General features: G+C 45.2%; 1 protein-coding gene across 2 annotated transcripts in view; it reads right to left on the minus strand.

Moving 5' to 3' along the window:
• Positions 1-265: 265 nt before the first annotated feature.
• LOC147617529 (histone acetyltransferase HAC1-like) overlaps positions 266-20,453 on the minus strand; it is a 52,696-nt gene continuing 32,508 nt past the window's right edge. For both annotated transcript variants that reach the window (XM_086775791.1, XM_086775792.1), the window contains 4 exons: positions 17,534-17,926; positions 1,560-1,777; positions 751-1,428; positions 266-650 (listed from right to left, as the gene is read on the minus strand). In XM_086775791.1, the coding sequence (XP_086631917.1) occupies positions 1,314-1,428; positions 1,560-1,777; positions 17,534-17,926 (726 nt within the window). In that variant the 3' untranslated portion in view covers positions 266-650; positions 751-1,313. The remainder of the gene's footprint in view (positions 651-750; positions 1,429-1,559; positions 1,778-17,533; positions 17,927-20,453) is intronic.

A 20,453-nucleotide genomic window follows, 5' to 3' on the forward strand; every position in this document is an offset into this window, starting at 1 on the left:
ATTGGAGAGCTCTTATCATAGGAGTTATTAATTTTTTGTACATACGATCACACTTTTACACTTTCTTTATATACAGTAAGATTTCACTCTTATAAATAGCTGCAGATGGTCATAGAACAAACACCATTTGTCTTCGCAAGACCTTTTAACTGGGAGATCCTCCACTCATGAGGGACAGGGAGTGAGGTCTCACCTTTCGATAAGCAGAGTTTATATTCGTTAGGACCCTAATACAAACCGAGTCCAGGAAAGATCACCAAAAAAAGTACTGCAATGTTGACCTTATTCATATCCAACCCTTTTGAACTTTCCATTCTCTTCACAAGGTCGACTTTAGTGCCTTTTTACAATGAACAAATTGGCATGTTCTCATGCCCGTTGCTATTGATACATGAAAAAATGGGGTTTTTAAGAAAGAGAAAAACGCACCCACAATGGGCCTCTTAATTGCCTGAGATGTTAGCAATATAAAATGGTGACAACTAACATGAGAGAAATATCTATACACGTTGAACAGCCTCCACAACACAGGATACTGGGAGCAGAGTTTTGTATGCTCAAACTGTGGTGGTGTGTACCAAGCTCTTAGAGAGGTCCACATGTCCATTGAAAGGGCACCCAACCATCATTGTGGCTTCAAGACATTCCTGCTGCTAACACGGGATACTGTGTCAGAACTAGATTAAAAACTCAAAATTCTGATAAAACATATGGATTGAAGCAGCAGATTATATAACAAACAAAGCAGACCTGGCCTTCCTTGCAAAGACAGAGACTGAGTTGATATGGTTTTCTCCCAGCGCGAGCCCCTTTATCATGCACCAGAATGATGGTTCGATCTACTACCACCTGCCAGAACAACACCCCTGATTGTTGGGAGGGGGAAGATTGCAACATTTGAGCAGCTCACAAAACAAAGCGCCCTTGCAACTCCAGCTGAGAAACGAACTCAAGTGCGTGCTGCTTTTTGCCCCCTGTTCCTTTCAATCTTTAGTTTATAAAAATGCCCACCCCATGGAGGGAGGTCATCAATAGCGTTGGTGCCTTTAAACTCATTTTTTGCCAGAAAGTTCAGCAGCTAGCTTATGTCTCTAGGCAAGCAAACGAGGTTGAAAGGATGTGAACTTCGGCCAACTGTATGTAAAGACGCAAAGTTCACAGAATTATAAGAGGGCTCTGAACACACTTCCCTGTGAATCAGATTTGGCCTTGTTCACAGCCATGCTTTCGATCCCAGAACTTGCAAGTTTCAAGACCACTTGTATGGCCATGCTGAAGCCTTATCTGACACGACAATGATATGAATTACAAGATCAGCTTGTGCCTGCAGCAGCCTCTGCTGTGCGTTGTCTCATCATTTCCTTCACGGCAGCTCTGCGACGAGACTCCATCTGCTGCTGCAGTCGTCTCAAGTGCTCCTTCAGATCCCTGTAGTGTATAAGCATGTTAAAAAGTTCTGAACCTCAGTATAGAACTTTTCATATATAATTGTTAACTCAACAAAAGTTCTGCATTTGAGCACCTGCTTTTGATATTATACCCCAAAAAGAAAAACTCACTTGCAGCGAGGCACTCGACATTCAGACTCCTTGCACGCACGAGCATGCAATTGCAGCAGGTACCACATCTTCTTGCATAAATGACACCCTCCTGATGCACGAGTCTTGCAACACATGCCATGGCGAAAAAGACCCTTCACTCTGCGACAATTTGGATACTGACATTGTGCAGATCCACACTGTGATGCGTGTATTAGCAGGTCCAACATCTTCCGAAGCTGTTTTGAAGTTCGAAAATACGCTTGTTAATACTCTCTCTCTCTCTCTCTCTCTCTCTCTCTCTCTCTCTCTATATATATATATATATATATATATATATATATATATATATATATATATATCAGAGGATCAAGAGGAAATGGTCAATCCCTATGTGTATCTACGGATTACTTTGCCTTGCCTGACCTTTACCATGCACCTGGCAGCCCAACCTAGGCTTGCAAGAGGACATGCCACTCTAGCCCAACTCAAGAGGCAGTGTTTTCACAAACACTTCCAAGAAGCCAACACTAAGAGCCGGCTTGCTCTTTGAAACACTAGTGACACCCATGGTGATGTATGAAGCCTTCTTTGGGGACGACCTAGGGGCATAGTTGCATGCAACGGAAACGGATGATGTCTCCACAAGGGAAACGGCTCGGAGACCACATCACTTTAACATTATATATTGGATGTAAATAAAAATGCTGAAAAATGTTGAGAGAAATATACTAAGGGCAAAGTGTGGGAAAATTTCTCAGGTGAGATTAGGAAATGGGAAACGAGAAACAGACATGTAAACGCTGCTCCAGAGAAATAGAGTTTCTACAATTTTGGTTAGGACCCTCCTGAGATGTGAAGTTTCTGTAATTTCAGCTAGAAAACGACCGTTTCCTATTACTATGCCTAGGGGAGGATGACTGCAGGATGGAGATATTACAAGTGTTGATATTTTCCCGCAAAGTCTGGAGTAAGCCGTCAGCGCTCCACTACATTCTTGCACAGTTTGGAGCAGCACCCCTGATTGTTGATGCACTCTTCCAGAAAGTAACATATTTTAATTGCATCTACACTATGGACAGAGACAAACTACCACACTTACATTGGAGCCATCTCAACTGTACAGGGCCTGCTGTGCTAGGATTACACAATGGGTTCTCTCACATAGGGTCCAAATAAATCACATACTGCTATTCCATTACAATCTAAATGCACACTTGACTGATGGTCTGTGCCTAGACCGGATTTGCCATGGACACAGCGTTCACAGGCGGTCTTGCTGAGGGTCCCTTGGGATAGGGCTAGTGGTATGGGACACCAGGGCTGATTGGCTTGTCCTGTGGTGGGGAGTGGAATCTTAGCCCCCTCTCGGTCACTATGCTTTTATTTGATTTGCAAATCTGGTAAGTGCTGTATATTCATCCTCATGAGGGCGCAACGTCGTAAAATCTTATCCTTACATCTCTGATAAAGCGTTTCGGCAATAAGTTGGTAAGGTTCACATTCTTTAAGCAATTTCCTGGCTACATCCTTCCTGAGTTCTTTTTCTACAAAACCATTAGCTAAAAGGTTAATGATTTTCTCGCTCCGCCTCAACCGCAAATAGTGTGGCATCTTGTAGAGCTTCATCAATCCCTGTGGGAGCCTCAACATTGGGTATGCAAGATAGGTGATCAGCCATGACATGTTTCTTGCCCGGCCTCAACTGTGAAATCAAACTCAAGAAGAATCAATAATCAACATGTGATTCTTCTCGTGTGGAGATCAGAAGTGAAAGGTGTTCAGGCAAAGTGTCAAAGTCAAAGTAGAAGGTCAAAATCAGAGTAGAAGGTCAAAGTCAGAAGTCCAGGGAGGAAGGAAGGATGACTATTCCATTCACGAACCTTCCTAGAGGATGGGGACATAAGGCCAAAAGTCCTATTACGAGAGGCTTGAGGAGGCTTTCCAGACTCTCAAGCTTAAGGTGAAGGAAGAACCTATTTAAGCTTTACCAGATATTGGCCAACCATTTGTGGTTGAGACTGAGGCCGGTGATTACCTGATAGGGGCTGCCTTATTCTAGGGGGACCGACCTGTGGCATTTGAAAGCAAGAAGCTTGATGATAGCTTGGTTAGGGGACATACTCATGAGAAAGAGTTGTATGTGGTGATACACACTGAAAAATTTGGAGGGATTTGTTGGGTTTTATGCTGTGTATGCACCCAGAGGAGTGCTAGTGATCATCAGTAGGTTACTGGGGCACTTTTTACTTCAGTTAGTGGAGGTTTTTTCCCCCAGTTTAGTTCAGTTTCACTTATATGCAGTTTATAAGTGTTTTGGTCCACCCGGCACATTTATGGCCGGACATGTGAACACTTATCCTTTAGGGGTCGCTATCATGTGGCTTGTACTTGATTTTTTCTATCATTGAAGAGTACAGCAGTCGTGTTCACTCTTCACCTTGGTTTCCACGCCTGATTGCTTTCTGTAAACCCTAACCCTAACCCTGTTTGTCTTCAATTGGTATCAGAGCCATTGAAGCTCTGCTCAGCACTATCCGTACACTTGCTGCATCTGCCCGTACAGAAAACGTACATTCAGTCTTCAATGCCTGCATCACCTTCAGAAGCTGTACCAGCCCGTACAGTCAAGCGAAGCCACCACCTGTGCGCCGTCAGCTAACATCTACGCCTGCTGCCCATAATCAGTCGCCTTCAGTCGGGTACTATAGTACGCCGCCTACAACTACTGTAAGTGTCCTTCAGTCGGGTACAGCGCGCCGCCTTCAGCACACGTGTACCAGCCACCGTACGCCTACAACTTCAGCGCACGTGTACCAGCCACTGTACAGTCAGCGCTATTTGTCACCTGCACAGAGAAACGTGCACTGTGTACTTTCAGTGCAGCATTCAGTGCTGTGTATTTGAGGACTGTACCTGCAGAAATAACACAACCTACACAGTCATTCGGTGGTAAGCATTAAAATTCAATTTTTGGGCATTTTTATTTTCTCTGTGAAAATATACAGGCACAACATGCAGTTTTTCTAGCAAGAAAATATACAGGTTTTTTGCACAGTTTGGGTGCAGCAAATTTGGGCATTTTTGGGGCATTTTGGCATTGTGTACGCCATTTGCTGCTCTACTCAGTCATTGGTGCATTGAGCTGCACATTCAGAGGATTGAGAGTGCAGGCAGATTTGAGCATGGTTAGTTAGTACGAAAGGTACGGTACGGTACGGTACATTAAAATACGGTACTAATTGGTACCTTAAAATTTTTTGAGGTACGGTACGATATTAGTACGTTTTTTTTTTTAAAATACTTCCTAAACTTAAAAATTGTAGACAAGAAGTTACAAAATAGTAGAACCATGAACATAATGTCATCATGCCATTAGAGTACAAAATTGCTACAAAAGGATAGGCCAAAAACTCATGGCATGGGCGACCGCCAAGTTCCAACATGCGTACATACATGATACTACATACTACAATACATCATCGATGGGCTAGAAGGAGATAGATGCCCAATGCCTAGAGAGCTATAACATATCAAAAGTCTACATCATCACCAACATCTGCATGATCATCAACATGATCACTACTAGAGTGTCCATCAAGAGAGTTCTCTGAAGAGGACTCTTCGAAGGTGGACGAGACACTCTGGGGATCATTCTCGCTAAGTAGGTTGCCATCATCATCAAACAAGGGCTCTCTAGGCAGTGGGGTATCATCATGAGGAGGCAATGGAATATCATCATGAAGGCGGGGATTGGAGCTCGAGGATCCCCGCCTCACATATGTGCGAAGGCCACCCTTTGCCGATGCCGAAGGCGGAGGCCTATGAACTCCAACTGCTCGGGCCCCCGTCCATGCTGACTCCTGGTGCTGCGAGTATCTGCTGCCACAAGCTCACTATAGAGCTCCATGAAGATTGCCTCGTTCTCCTCATCAGGCAATATGATCGCTTGCCTAATATGGCAATGGCAAGTGCACACGCTGACAAACAGCTCCCTATAGGCTGCAAATGGCGATGAATGGCTCTCTAGAAGACTGAAATTGCTCCACGCAACAGCAACAGCAACAACAACAACAACAACGACAACGACGACACACACACCCAAAAAAAAAAAAACACTCAAAAATCGTACGGTATCGTACGGATCCGTACGGTACCGTACCGTACAACAAGTACGTACGATTTCAGTCGTACGACGTACGGAACTAAGCCTGGATTTGAGTGAACTGTATTCAGTGGAGTACAGTTGTTATCAGGGTTTTTGCTATTGGGTTTTTTGGTAAACAGGTACAACATTGTGCGTAAAGCATAATGGCAAATCAACAGCAAAGTGATGTATTCACATATTTGTCTAAGGAAGACAAATTGGATGGCACGAACTACTCCTTGTGGAGTTTTATGCTGAAAAATGTGCTTGTGGCAAAAGGTCTTTGGGATTTTGTTAGTGGTGATGAACCACGTCCAGGTCCATTGGCTCCAGAGACTCCTCCCCAAGGGGGTGCTCGTGGACGAGGACAACAGGTACAGGCTCCAGGACAGCCATTGCCTGTTCAGAGAACAAATGCTCAAAAGACATGGGATGCCAGGGATGCACAAGCTTTGTCACTCATTGCATTGTCAGTTCAGAGGTCCATTATACCTCATATTCGTTCAGCTGGCTCTTCACAGAATGCATGGGTGACTTTGGAGCAAATGTATGCTGCTCGTAATGAGGCTAGGATCTCATTTTTGAAAAGAGAGCTGGAAAATCAGAAAATAAATGAAGGAGATGATATGTCTAGCCACTTAAACAAGCTGCAGGATTTGAGAGAGCAACTCATCAATGTGGATGAGATTATTCCTGAGACACAGCTTGTGTCCACCATCTTGCACTCTTTGCCAAGATCTTACTTGGCTTTCCATACCTCTTTGAACCTCAGCATGAGGAATGCTGTTGAACCCCTCAAGTATCAGGAACTCGTTGCTCTCTTACTACAAGAGGAGCAAATGAGGAAGAATATGAATATGAACACAAATGCTAAACAAGCATTTACTACAGGTCAAAAGGGGAAAGGGAAATCTCAGCCAAAGAGTGCAAATCAAAATTCAGGTGATGGTGGTTCTTCACAGGATACCAAGAAAGGTGATGGACAGCCCAAGAAGAAGGGCAAATGTCATTACTGTAAGAAGCCAGGTCACTACATCACGGAATGTAGGAAGAGGATTGCCAAAGAGAAGGCAAAGGAAGCTGGGATGTCTGTTAATGATGCTCCTAAAGCTCCTCCTGAGACTGCTTCTTTTGTTGAGGACAGGGATTACTGTTTTTTTACATGCAGCTATGATGCCTCTTGGTCTTCACAGGCACTCAGTTTGACAGAGCATGCATGTACTTGGTATTTTGATAGTGGTGCCTCAAAGCATATCACATCTCGCAGGGATTTGTTTAGTCATGTTGGCCCTGCCCCTGTTGGCAAAACTGTTCAGTGTGCCAACAATGCTTCATATCCAGTGTGTGGCATTGGGGAGATTCAGCTTACAGCCATTGATGGCTCCATTCTCCGCCTTACAGATGCCTTATATGTACCAGGGATAAAGAAGAATTTGTTGTCCATTTCTTCTTTAGCACATTGTGGAATGCAAGTCCACTTTGATGATGATAAATGCATGGTCAGAGACAAAGCAAATGCCTTGACCTTGATGCTTACTGGTACATTATGTCATGGACTTTATGAGTTGGATGCATTTCAGCCAGTGGATCAGACTGCTTATCATGCATTCACTCTTACTCCAGCTATGGTTGATGCGGAGTTATGGCATGCTCGCATGGGGCATGTAAATTTTGGTAGTCTTATGCTTATGCAGCGACATAATATGTTTACAGATCTATCTCTCATGGAGAAGCCTCCAGATCACATTTGTGAAGGATGTATTTTGGGAAAAATGCACAGGTTTTCCTTCCCACGTGATCAGGCTCTAAGAGCAACTGCAAAGTTGCAACTTATACACAGTGATCTTTGTGGTCCCATGCAGACAAAGTCATTAGGTGGTTGCTTTTATTTTGCAACATTTATTGATGACTTCTCTCGTATATGCTGGGTCTATCCTTTGACACAGAAATCACAGGTATATGATGCATTTTTGGCCTTTGTAGCACTTGCTGAGACAGAGTCAGGATGCAAGGTGAAGACTCTCCGTTCTGACCGAGGGGGGGAATATATGTCACATGTGCTGAATTCCTTTCTTGGGAGTAGAGGTATAAAACATCAGTATACTACTCCTTACACTCCACAGCAGAATGGGGTTGCAGAAAGGAAAAATCGGTCACTCATGGAGATGGCCAGATGTATGCTAAAGGCAAAAAGACTACCACATATCTTTTGGGTGGAAGCAGTAATGTGTGCTTGTCATATTTTGAATCGATGTCCCACAAAGGCATTGGTTTCTATTACTCCTTTTGAGGCTTGGCATGGCCGCAAGCCTTCTGTATCACATTTTCGTATCTTTGGGTGTCTCGCATATGCACACATACCCAAAGAGTTGAGGAGGAAGCTTGATGATAAAGCCACAAAATGCATTTTTGTTGGGTATAGCCGTGAGAGCAAGGGCTACAGGTTATATGACCCACTATCCAGGAAGATATTCATCAGTCGGGATGTGATTTTTGATGAAAAATCAGAATTATCCATGGCTGGTTATGAGGCAAATCAGGCTGAAAATGATGTGTTTGAAGGTCTACTACCCATGGAGTTTCATTCCACAGTTGGTGATCCAACTCATGAGGGTACTGGACAGCCAGCAAATGATGTAGGTGGTGCAGAAATTCAGCAGCTAAATGAGCCAGAAGCTGAACCAAATATGGGACAGCAGGCACCACAGGTCAGACATATACCTAGATGGTATTTGAGGACATTACAGGACAGCCATTTAGAGGGTCCTCTTGCTGGTCGTACTCGTAGGGAGACAAGGACCAATGATTTGAATCTGGTTATGGCAGCCAGTTTACAGGATGATGATGAGCCTGATTCATTTGTGGATGCACGAGATAATGTGCATTGGAACAAAGCCATGCAGGATGAAATTGATTCTATTAAAAAGAATCAAACATGGGATTTGGTTGATCTGCCCAAAGGCAAGAAAGCCATTGGTACTAAATGGGTCTATAAGTTGAAAAGACATGCAGATGGATCCATTGACAGGTACAAAGCCCGTCTAGTTGCAAAGGGCTATGCACAGAAGAAGGGCATTGATTATGAGGAGACATTTGCTCCTACATCCCGTATGTCGACACTTAGGTGTGTCATTGCATTGGCTGCACATCGTGGTTGGGTTGTTCACCAGTTGGACATAAAGACTGCATTCCTACATGGGGACCTCGAGGAGGAAGTATATGTATTTCAGCCCATGGGATTTGCAGAACATGGTCATGAGGGGAAAGTATGCAGGCTGAAAAAGGCCTTGTATGGTTTGAAACAAGCTCCACGAGCTTGGTATGCAAAGATAGATGCTTTTCTACTTACTCAGGGATTTGTGAACAGTCCATCAGAGGCCACTTTGTATGTGAAGAAAGAAGAGACAGATCTGCTGGTCATCAGTCTTTATGTGGATGATCTCTTGCTCATGGGATCAAATGATGACAAAATTGCAGCTTTTAAGGAGATACTGCAAACAGACATTTGACATGTCTGACTTGGGCCTTGTACATTACTATTTGGGCATACAGTTTGTGCAGGATAACAGAGGCATTGGGTTGTTGCAATCACGTTATGTTGCTAAACTTCTGGAGAAGTTTAAATTTCAGGATTGCAAGCCTATTAGTACTCCTATGGAGCCTGGAATGAAACTGTCACTACAAGATGACAGTGTTTCCTTTGATGCCACTACATATGCTCAGGCTGTTGGGTGCCTCATTTATTTGTGTAATACAAGGCCAGATATTCAGTATGCAGTCTCTCAGTTGAGCAGATTCATGCACAGCCCACGGTTGTCACATTGGCAAGCTGTGAAGCGTGTATTCCGTTATTTGCAGGGTACCTCGTCTCTTGGTTTGCTTTATCCTGAGGGGGGTGACATGCAGTTACACGCTTACAGTGATTCAGATTGGGCTGGTGATTTTGATACCAGACATTCCCACTAGTACCAGACATTCCACTAGTGGGAATTGTTTCTTCCTTGGCGCTTCATGCATTTCTTGGCTAAGCAAGAAACAGACCACAGTGGCCACTTCATCTTGTGAGGCAGAGTACAGAGGAGCCTACACTACTACTGTTGAGTGTGTTGGCTGCGTCGTCTTATGACTGATATGGATATTTCAGTGGAGGAGCCTACACCTATCTATACTGATAGTCAGAGTGCCATTGCTGTGGCCAGGAATCCTGTGTTTCATGCTCGCACGAAACACATTGAGATTCACTATCATTTTGTTCGGGAGAGACTCCAGGCAGGAGATATCAGTCTGATCTACTGTCCTACAGATCAGAATGTGGCAGACATCTTCACCAAGGCATTACCACGTCCGAAATTTGAAGCATTCCGCAATGCTTTGAATTTGTTTCCTTTTGGTGGATGATGTACAGTGATCACATATCACTCCAGGGGGGTTTGTTGGGTTTTATGCTGTGTATGCACCCAGAGGAGTGCTAGTGATCATCACTAGGTTACTGGGGCACTTTTTACTTCAGTTAGTGGAGGTTTTTTCCCCCAGTTTAGTTCAGTTTCACTTATATGCAGTTTATAAGTGTTTTGGTCCACCCGGCACATTTATGGCCGGACATGTGAACACTTATCCTTTAGGGGTCACTATCATGTGGCTTGTACTTGATTTTTTCTATCATTGAAGAGTACAGCAGTCGTGTTCACTCCTTCACCTTGGTTTCCACGCCTGATTGCTTTCTGTAAACCCTAACCCTAACCCTGTTTGTCTTCAGGATTATCTATATCGACCCAAATTTGTTGTCTTGACTAACGATGAGTCAATCAAGTACATTTGTGATAAGACGTGAGTTGAGAGGGAGAAAGGCATGGTGGGTAGAACTTATGTAGGACTTTGATATGGAGATTCAGTATAGAAAGGGTAGTTTGGACCGGGTTGCAGATGCTTTGAATAAATTTGGAGAGGTGAATCTTCTGAGTTTCACCGAGATTAGTGTTGACTTGTATTATTCCTTGAGAGAGCTGTGTCGATCGATGGGCATTTCAGCTGGTATTGGCAGCACGTTTAGGCAGGGAGCTCCATGGTTTTAGACCAGGACTCGGGGGTCATACTACCTGTTAGGGTGGTTGGTAGTTAGGACTTGATCCGGAACAGATTATTGTTCCGGGATGATAGAGTCTGTGTATTGAATTGTGCTGAGATTAGGAGGAAGATTCTTTATGAATATCATGACTGTCCTACAATAGGTCATGCGAGTGTACAACAGACTTATGCCTTAGTAAAACGAACGTTTTATTGGCCTAAGATGAAGGTGGAAGTCGAGGACTATAATGTGAAATGTCATCAATGTCAGGTAAATAAGGCTGAGCGTCTTAGAGTTGGAGGGTTGTTACATCCTCTAGAGATTTCTTTTGGGAAGTGGGAAAGTATTTCCATGGATTTTATTGTCGGATTGCCACGTACCAACAGAGGGCATGATGGTGATTCGAGAATCGACACGCTGACAAAGATGGCAAGCTTTTTACCTACAAGGTCAACTGATTTGGCTGAGTAGTTTGTTGTGCAATTGTTCAGATTGTATGGGTTTTCTTGTGACATAGTGAGTGATAGGGACTCGAAGTTTTCTGGACACTTATGGCAGCTAGTTTTCCAGAAATCGGAGACTACGTTGTGAAACCGGCCCTTGGTAGAGACCAAAGTGCGGTAGACTAGCGGTCACCCAAACACAAATGTAATCCAGCAAATAAGACAAACAAAAAGGAGGCTAGAGTGCTCCTACACAAAAAGAACGACAACACCTGTTGGCCCCAAAGGTTGGCGTCCCTTTCGGTATTTCTTTATTCACATTCAATGGAAGAGTTCAACTGAATACATCATGGCTATACATGGCTTATACATATGGATGTCCAAACTGCCAATCCTCTAGACCTCTTAGCATAGAGGTTTCACACAACCCTGTGCCCCAAAACACCACACTGTTATTCACTTCTAATGAGCCAAGATAGTACATCCACGAGGCCTTGAATACGCATCTAACTGGCCCATGCACATAGCCAAAAACACAGCCATACATCAGTTCGTAATCTCTTCCAAAAACATGCTAAGTTTTCTCCTGTTTCTGCCCTCTTAGGCTGCAAATCCCTCCTCTCACAAGGGACCAGGAGAGACACTCCCGAACAACCCACGAGCCAGAAAAAGAAGAGCTTTAACCTGTGTGCGTCTGACACCGTCCACAAGCCTGTAAAAAGAAGGAGAGAGAGAATAGTAGTCAGATGTCTCTGTGCAGCAACACTCCCCTTGTTTCTCCTGCAACCTGCCACCTTCCACGAGAAAGAGTAAGTGTGGGAGATGCTCTGTTCGCTGTCAAGAGCTGTCTGCAGTACTGCACCTCAGCAGCCCAGCCGGCCAGTCTTCCACAACAAGAGAGAGAGAAAGAAAGCCTGCTGCGCCTCTTACAGTCTACTCGCTTGTTTACAAGGGAGTGAGAGAGGGAGATAGTCCTGCCCACCTGCAGTCATGGCCACGTGCAGTCCAAAACTGCGCTTCTCTGCAGCCCAGCCAGTCGCTAGAGAGAGAATAGTGCTGTGCATTTCCTCTTCTGCAGCCGCCTCTCACCACCAAGAGAGTGAGAGAGTATAGGAGCCAGAGAAACCTGCGCTTGTGTCTTCAGCCGACCAGCCCGCCAGTCCTTTCCATGATAGCAAGAGGGAGAGAAAAGCCGGTGTGCCTCCGTAACTGCAGCAGCCGACTCGTTGCAGCAATCCCTGTGCGCCAGCCTTCTCTCCACGTGCAGCCAGCAGCCTGACTTTTTCCCAAAGAAAAAGAGAGCTCCAAAAATAACGTGGGCCCTCCCCAAAAAGGGCCACGGCCACCAAAAAGGAGTTCTTTTAATTTTAAAAGGTTTTTTTTAACCTTTTGTTCCTAGTTATGGTTTTAATAAAACCTTTGTCCCCTTAACCTACATGCCTTCAGCTCTCCTTGAATCAGTCATAAGCTTGTGGGAGCATACCCTCAACTGAGTGATGGCAATCCTCATTGCATGTGACATGTGTTTGTATTTTGATGCCTCAATGAAGCCATCCTTTGAGAGAGAGGGATAGGGATTTGGATGATGCTACGTGGACACATCTGCACAGCAGGTGTAGGACGTGGAGTGGAAAATGGCTCCTTGTGAGCCCAGTCCAAGACGGGTCAGCCAGGATTCCACTCTAAGCGTCCAGGGTTAGGTGTACAAGTCCTGTACATGGTCTTGGTCAAGTGTGCAAGTCCCGTACATGGTCTTGGTCAGGTGTGCAAGTCCCGTACATGAAGTAGTGCCAGTCCATAGTACTCCTAGTCACCCTTTGGAATGATGACAGGTGTTCCGGGCATCGATAGGACTTGTAGCCAGATGCAAGGCACCTGATGGAGCATGTAGTTGCATGCAAAATTGCATAGAGTGTGGGGGCAAGGGTGTATCCATGCTGCCCCACACTTGGGCTACCTAGGGCAGCCCATGGGCCATAACATTGGCCCACAAGAAGCTCTAAGCATTGTAGCCATCCCTTATAGAGCATAGGCCTTGTTGGCCAACCTCTAGGAGGTAAGGGCCCAGTCGGCCAGCCTCTAGTAGGCATGGACTAGCTTTAGTTCAAGGTGTGTTGAATGACTCTTTTTCTTTAGCTATTAGCAGGACTCCATACGAGGCAGCATTTGGAAGATTGTTTGAGTAATTTTTGACTAGGACGTCGTCCTAGTCAAACGGATGGCCAAATGGAGATTTACAATCAGTTGGCGTTTCAACGTGCTAAAGTGTTATCTTCACGAGCATCAAGGTAAGTGGGAACAATTTTTGCCTTCAGTCCAAGCTGTGTTGAATGACTCTTTTTCTTCAACGATTGGTAGGACTCCTTTGGAAGACCGTTCCAGTCATTTTTGACCAGGACGTCATCCTCAGTGCCTGAAGCTAAGAGGTTGACAGAGTCTTACGAAGAGATCTTGGAGTATGTGAAAGACATGTTGGCTAAAGCGCACAAGGCCTATACTTGATAGGCCAACAAGGATAGAAGAGATGTGATCTTCTCGGAAGGAGATTGGGTATATCTACGGATATTGAAGCAAAGGTTGAAACAGGTGGCAAGTGATGCTCGAAGTTATCGTCTTGGAGCTAAGGACCCTTTCCCATTCTCAAGAAGATCAACAAGTTTTCTATGAAGCTGAAGCTACCTCCCAGTTAGACCATGCATGATATGTTCCATGTAGTAGGTTGAAGCCTTATAGTGGACTTTCCGATGTCCACAATGAACAGGAACCAGACATAGACATAGTGGATGAAGCTGAAGTTATGGTTCCAGAACAGATCCTCTTACATCGTTTCAAGCATGGCTCCTACCGAAAAGAAAGACAATTCCTCATGAAGTTTCAAGACCTTCCAAGACCGAGGGGCACATGAAGCGGTGTGGCTTCACAAGAACTAAGCAGTAGGGGATGTCACCTGCATCCCGCACTTGGATGCCATGTTTTCATGTCTATACAGGAGGTGCAGGACCTGGAGTGGAAACTGGTCCCTTGCGAGCCCGAGTCCGGGATGAGTCAGCCAGGGTTCCACTCTAAGCGGCCAGGGTCAGGTGTACAAGTACCGTACATGGTCTTAGTCAGGTGTGCAAGTCCCGCACATGAAGCAATGCCAGTCCGTACTGCTAGTCCAGGGTTAGTTATGCAAGTCCCGCACATGAAGCAGTGCCAATCTGTATTGTGAGTCACCCTCTGGAATGATGACAGGTGTTATGGGCATTGATATGTAGTTGCATGTAGAATTGCATAGAGCGTGGGGGCAAGGGTTACCCATGCTGCCCCACACTTGGGCTACCTAGGACAGCCCATGGGCCATGACATTGGCCCACAAGAAGCTCTAAGCATTGTGGCCATCCCTTAGAGGGCATAGGCCTTGATGGCCAGCCTCAGGCAAGGGCCCAGTCGGCCAGCCCCTAGTAGGCATGGACTGGCGGTTGGCCTGGGCGGCCAGTTGGCCAGCTGATGAGGCCCTCACAGCCAGTTAGCCAGGCCATGGAGGGCCAGCACATAGGCGGCCAACATATTGGAAAAGGCGCCTATTAAAGCGCTGAGAAAAACAGGTCGTGGAGGATAAATAAACAAGCTGACAGGGTTATATGAGCAAACCAACCAGCCCTTTTGTGCCTATAAAAGCATAGATTGGCAAAAGGCCTGACTCATCTCATATTTCACATAGTGCTGAAGTGATCCAAGGGCCAGGACAGCCAGAGGGAAAACTCCAGTCAAGGGAACTTGAAGGTCAGAACCAGATCATCTTCAGGCTAGGCTGCATGTTTATAGCCAAGAAAGATCATCAAGAAGTCGGTCTTTTTCTCATCATTCAATAAAGCAAATACACCAATCCTTGGTGGGGGCCATTTAGAGGGTATTTGGGACCCCATCGGGTGTATCTTGTCTTTATTGTTCTTCTCTCTCTCTCTCTCTCTCTCTCTCTCTCTCTCTCTCTCTCTCTCTCTTATCTCCGCTACATTGTGCAATCGTCAGGAACTAAGGCACTGAATATTCATTATCAAAGTATAATCCTATTTGTAAGCTTCCGCCTGTTACATTTAACGTCTACTTGAGGCCAAAATGACTCATGAGACCAAGAAACTACAATGTTGCACAATTTATAGTAGGAGATACATTGAGTTCTTCCCAAGAGGTATAACACCAAAGAAATAGAAGGTGAACTGGGAAGTTGCAATAAGGCATATGTCTGATTGATACATAGCTAGGCTATGTGCCAAGGGTTTTTCCCAAACATACGGTGAGGATGATGATAAAATATATTCTCCGTTTGTAAAGACGACCACTATTAGATTTGCAATTGCATCATCAGCTTATTATAGATGGCCTCTTCATCAAATGGATGGGACGTTTGGCACGATGTAGCTGAAGTGCCCTCTTCATTGTAGATTTTTGATGGCGTGTTGGTCAGAGTATCCCTGATGTTGGCAATGTGTGTTGCCTGATCCGTTTGATGAGGTTGTCTAGGGGCTTTTATGGTCATCACCAAATCTCCATCCATGACCCGCCATGTATCCGGCGAGGTGATAGGTGTGGCAGGGTGATGTTCTCGGAGTTTCCTGCAAGCCTCTTTACAGTTCGGCCCTAAGAGGAGAGTGCCCTCCCGAACAAGAATCGGGCTCTACACACAAGGACACTCTCGGCAAGGGCAGCCGTGTCGAACTCTACCAGCCTGGTGTACCCTTTGCCCAAAACTGGATGTCCGTTATCTCGCCTTGGTCGCCTACCGGGCTGCATGCATGCAGGAGGTCACAAGACTGCCCCCTCGCTGGATGGCTGCCGTATGGGCCTACAACTAAGTGACTGAGGCGGCGAGGAGCTGAAAGTCCACATCGTATAAAAAGCACTGGGGGACTGCATCAGTTGGGGATGACAGAGTGGCCATGGAGTCCTCCTGAGGGGAAAGGACCAGATGCGGCTTAATGGTGCCAAGCAAATACAGCCCCGAAACTGCTGTGCAAAGAAAAGGAAGGACAGTGAGGGTTGAACGCCTTGCACGGTGGAGGGAACTGTGGATCGGGCAGGGAAGCAGGGGATACAGCAGAGTTGGAGCGCAGCACAGTGAGGGCGAAGGTGATGCTGGTGAAGAGGTGAGGGCAGCGCGAAGTGATTTGAAGGTCCAGCGCAATGAGGGCCAAGAGGTGGGGCAGCGCGAAGTGACACTGGGAGTGAGGGCGCCGCACAGTGAGAGCAGAGGCGATGTCGAGGAAGGGGGAGGGGACACTCTCAGCTCGGCTTCAACAGAGCGGCCCCACAATTTAAGTGCTAAGAGTATAGGGAGTGTTGGTCATGTTGGTCTAGCCTCACACTCAGACATACTACACAAGGGAGGTAAACTTGCCAGTGCCTCCAAAAGGCCCTTGGAACAAATGTGTATTGACTTTTTCAGGCAAAAGCTAGTTGAGAGATGGAACCCTGTATATAGGTCAGCAACCCTAATTCTTTGTGTGCATGTTTCATTGGTAACTATTCAGTGGTAAAGAGGGTGGATTTATAAGTCCAGGTGCATCTGTGATATCAATGGTGGATTGGTTGGCTGCATTTAGGAAAGTTTCTCTACAGGCTTGCCATATGGATGTCGATGAGAGGGAAGGCTGGTCAATTTTCCCAAAGACAAAGCCAAAAGACTTTAGAGTTCCTGCTCTTGGCCGTTTTTTTGCCATGAACTCTCATTTCTTGTGTCTAGCAAAATGTATGGAGTCCATCTCTGCATATCAGCGGGCATGTGGATAATGCATCTTTCTGTTTGCCTAGCATACCTCATCATACCATCCCTTCTGGGGATGGTACCTTTGGTGGATTAAAAAGCTCTGTTGCACAGCTAAGTAGTACTGATGAATGCCATTAGGGTGTGAGCTTGAAATATGGAGAAGGTGATAGTTATGGTAAGTGACAGTCTTGAAGGAAGTGTGAATAGAGTGCTAATAGAGGTTTTGAGGCTGAAGGAAAGGAGGTGGCAGTGGTTGGCTAATAGCGTGTATTAGAAGATATGAAAATGAGAGAAAGGAGAAAGGTGGATATGGGTTGGGTTTTTTTCCTTTTTTCTTTTGCTTTTTTTTTTTTTTTTTGTGTGTGTGTGTGTGTGTGTGTGTGTTGGGGGGTGGGGGGGGCGCAGGGGTTGCATGCATAAAGAGGTAAGAATTGCTATAGAATATCTAGGACATGAAACTTATGCAATCAATCCTACAAGTGTGCACTTTCATATGCACATTAAGATTTCCTTCCGTGATTCTAAATCTACTCAATCTGCCCATTTACACCCTTGTATAACTCAGCGAACAAGGCCAAGCATTAGTATTTATACCTGTAAAACTCGTTGTTGCCTGGCCTCCTTGCTTTGGGTCTCACGTTCTGCAGCGGATGGGTGGGGTGACAGCTTGTGTGGATGCTTGATTGAATCATCTTTGGAATAGCATGAATTGCAAAGATCAAAATCAGGACATGTTTCACAGCGCCACCCTTGGCCTGTCTCGATATCACGGTGACACATATTGCAGGTAGTAACAAAAGCTGGAGCCGTTGGATTATGTAAATGATATAGCACCATCATAGAGGAGTGCTTGGCTCGCCGCAAGGTGTCATACTGATAATGGTTCCCCTGACAAAGGCTTAGAAAAGCTTGTCGAGTGTCAAAAAACTCACTTTCCATGATCTCGTCTTTATCTTTTGTGTCATGCAAAGCATCGACTAACTCTACCTGTATTGCCCAAACACATGTAGTCACAGAGAAGTATATGAGAACTTAACATAGAAAAAGCCACATTATTATTAAGCACTCCATGTTATTCACTATGTTCGATGTATACATGTACAACTTAGAAATCAAAAAAGACAAACATGGCATTCCCTCCCATTTAAACATAAGAATTATCTTTGAAAATATTATTGTAGTTCAGTCTTCTTGCTCAAAATGCAAAATCCCATATGTATCATTTCTCTTCTTCCATGTCAAAAGCCACTATCTTTTGTCAAACTTGATACAAGTTAACAACAAATGATTTCAAGCTTTTCGCTTTTCACACCTTTCATCCATTATAAGAGAGACGAAGCCCCCCATAGTCAACATATACACACCTTTGCTAAAAGCATCAGTGATCGTCCTCCCAGACATCACTGCATCCATCTCTCTTCTTCCCTTGTACAATAGCACTTGTCATTTTGATTAGTCCCCGAGTATCTCTATAAATTTTTATTTTGTTGATGAAAGGTATTTGTGGCCAGTTTATCCATGGATATGTTTACACTAGTAGACCCAAGTGGTATGATCCCCAGAGTCTAGGTGTGTAAGCGCCAGTGGGGAGCTACAGGCTCAAGTGGTACTATTCCAGGAGTCAAGTGGTACGACTCTCAAATCCAATGTTAGATGAGTTCATGATGGTGCACGCATTGTGAATGGAGTGTGCCTCCTCTTCTGAATTGTCGTACAAGCTACACACGCACCCACATATATAAATGAATGTGTGGGTGCATGTGCGTGTGTGTGTGTGTGTGTGTGGCTCTTTCGTGCTCTATTAGCCTTTAGGCCTTCTTGAACCACTGAAAGCTTTCTTCCTATCACAAAAGGGTGTACATTTCATGGTGGATGTGGTCAATGATGAAGGCTATGTTATCTCCTTCCCAAAAGCAACCTAGAGGTATGGCTTAGGCATGCACTACAGGCCTCTATGGCATCTCATACGCACCCTCTTTCAGCCTCTTCAACCAATGCCTCCACTGAATCATGAGGAGCGTTTCAAGGACTCGCGGGTTGCTCCACCTCAAGCTACAAGGTTACATGAACTAACAGCTAAAAGGGTCTATATCAAAATGCTTACTCCTCCTTGGATTGCGGATCATGCTAATGCGCTTTGGACAATGCACAAAACAGATACATGGTGGGGTGGTTGTTTGAGGAGCATATGCAAAAATGGTTTGCCACTAACAGAAAGACTATTCCTTTGGAGATGCATTGTGGGAGTTCTGCCTGTCGGTGTATTTTTGGAAAAGAGGCACATCACTATGGCAAGATGTCACCGTTGCATGCTACGCGATGAGACAGTGCCTCATTTGCTATGGTATTGTAATTCCTCTCATGCCCTCTTGGATAGACTCTCAGGGCATCTTCGCACATGATTCCCGAGAGCTCATTTTGGGAAGACATTCTGGCTTTTCACAACGATATACTAACTTCGGGGTATTCTTTTTGTGTGGACTACTTTTTGGACATTGTTGTAAAGGAGTAGCAACTTTAATAGTTAGCTTAGGTTTATGGTCAGTATAAAAGGGGCTCATGGACCCTCATTTGTATCTTTTATCATATGACTTTTGGAATGTACATTGGAGCCTGGAGCTACCATACCTTGGCTTATAACCATAAACCCAAGCTAAGTATCAAAATCGCTACTCCATTACAATTGTGGACAATATGGAAAAATAGAAATCAGATGCATTTTGGACGCGTTCCTTTGGATCAATACACCTACTTCCAACGCTTGTTGAGACAGTGTTACGACCCTGTGTTTCTCTCTGGACAGTATGCAGGTGGGCACGGGGACATGGTGGACAGTGTGAATGGCATCAGTTTGGAATTGAGAAGGAAACCCATGTGTGGACAGCCCCAATTGTGAAGGGCACAAAAGGATTTAAGTTTATAAGGTTTTATAACCTTTGACGATTTAAAATAATATTTTTGGGAGGATGCATTTTTGCTATTAGTCTTAGCTTTTTGGAGAAAAGCGGGTGGAGGCGCCTCCTTATTAAGGGAAGGGTGATGGAGTCGACGGGGTGTGGTGTGTGCGGGCACTTCTTCTCCTTGTATGGCTGGTCACCACCAAAGAGCACAAGCGACACACAGAGCTTCAGCGCAGGACCTTTTATGGGCTTTTCTTGGCAACAGGCTGGCGGGCTGCGCTGCAGCTTCTTTTGTGCAATAGGAGCCGGGCTGCAGCCAGGGATTGCAGTATACGTGGGCACACAAAGGGGCTGGCTTTTTCATGATGAGCAGTCTCTAGGCGGTGCTCACACGGGCTGAACAGCATACTAGACTACACTTTCTCTTTCTCTTTGGGGGAAGGCGGCACAGGGTTGCAGGCTGCTGCAGAAGGTGGCACACAGAGCTGCAGGCAGAGTTTCGCTCTCTCTCTCTCTCTTTTAGAAAGGGGCGACCTGCCACAGGACTGAATAGAAGCACACACGTGGGGACAGCCGGCGGCCACCGATTTCTCTCTCTCATAGTGGGTTGCACG

Source organism: Cibotium barometz, chromosome 36, assembly GCF_041138505.1.
Source record: "Cibotium barometz isolate CiBa-2024 chromosome 36, ASM4113850v1, whole genome shotgun sequence".
Lineage (NCBI taxonomy): Eukaryota > Viridiplantae > Streptophyta > Polypodiopsida > Cyatheales > Cibotiaceae > Cibotium > Cibotium barometz.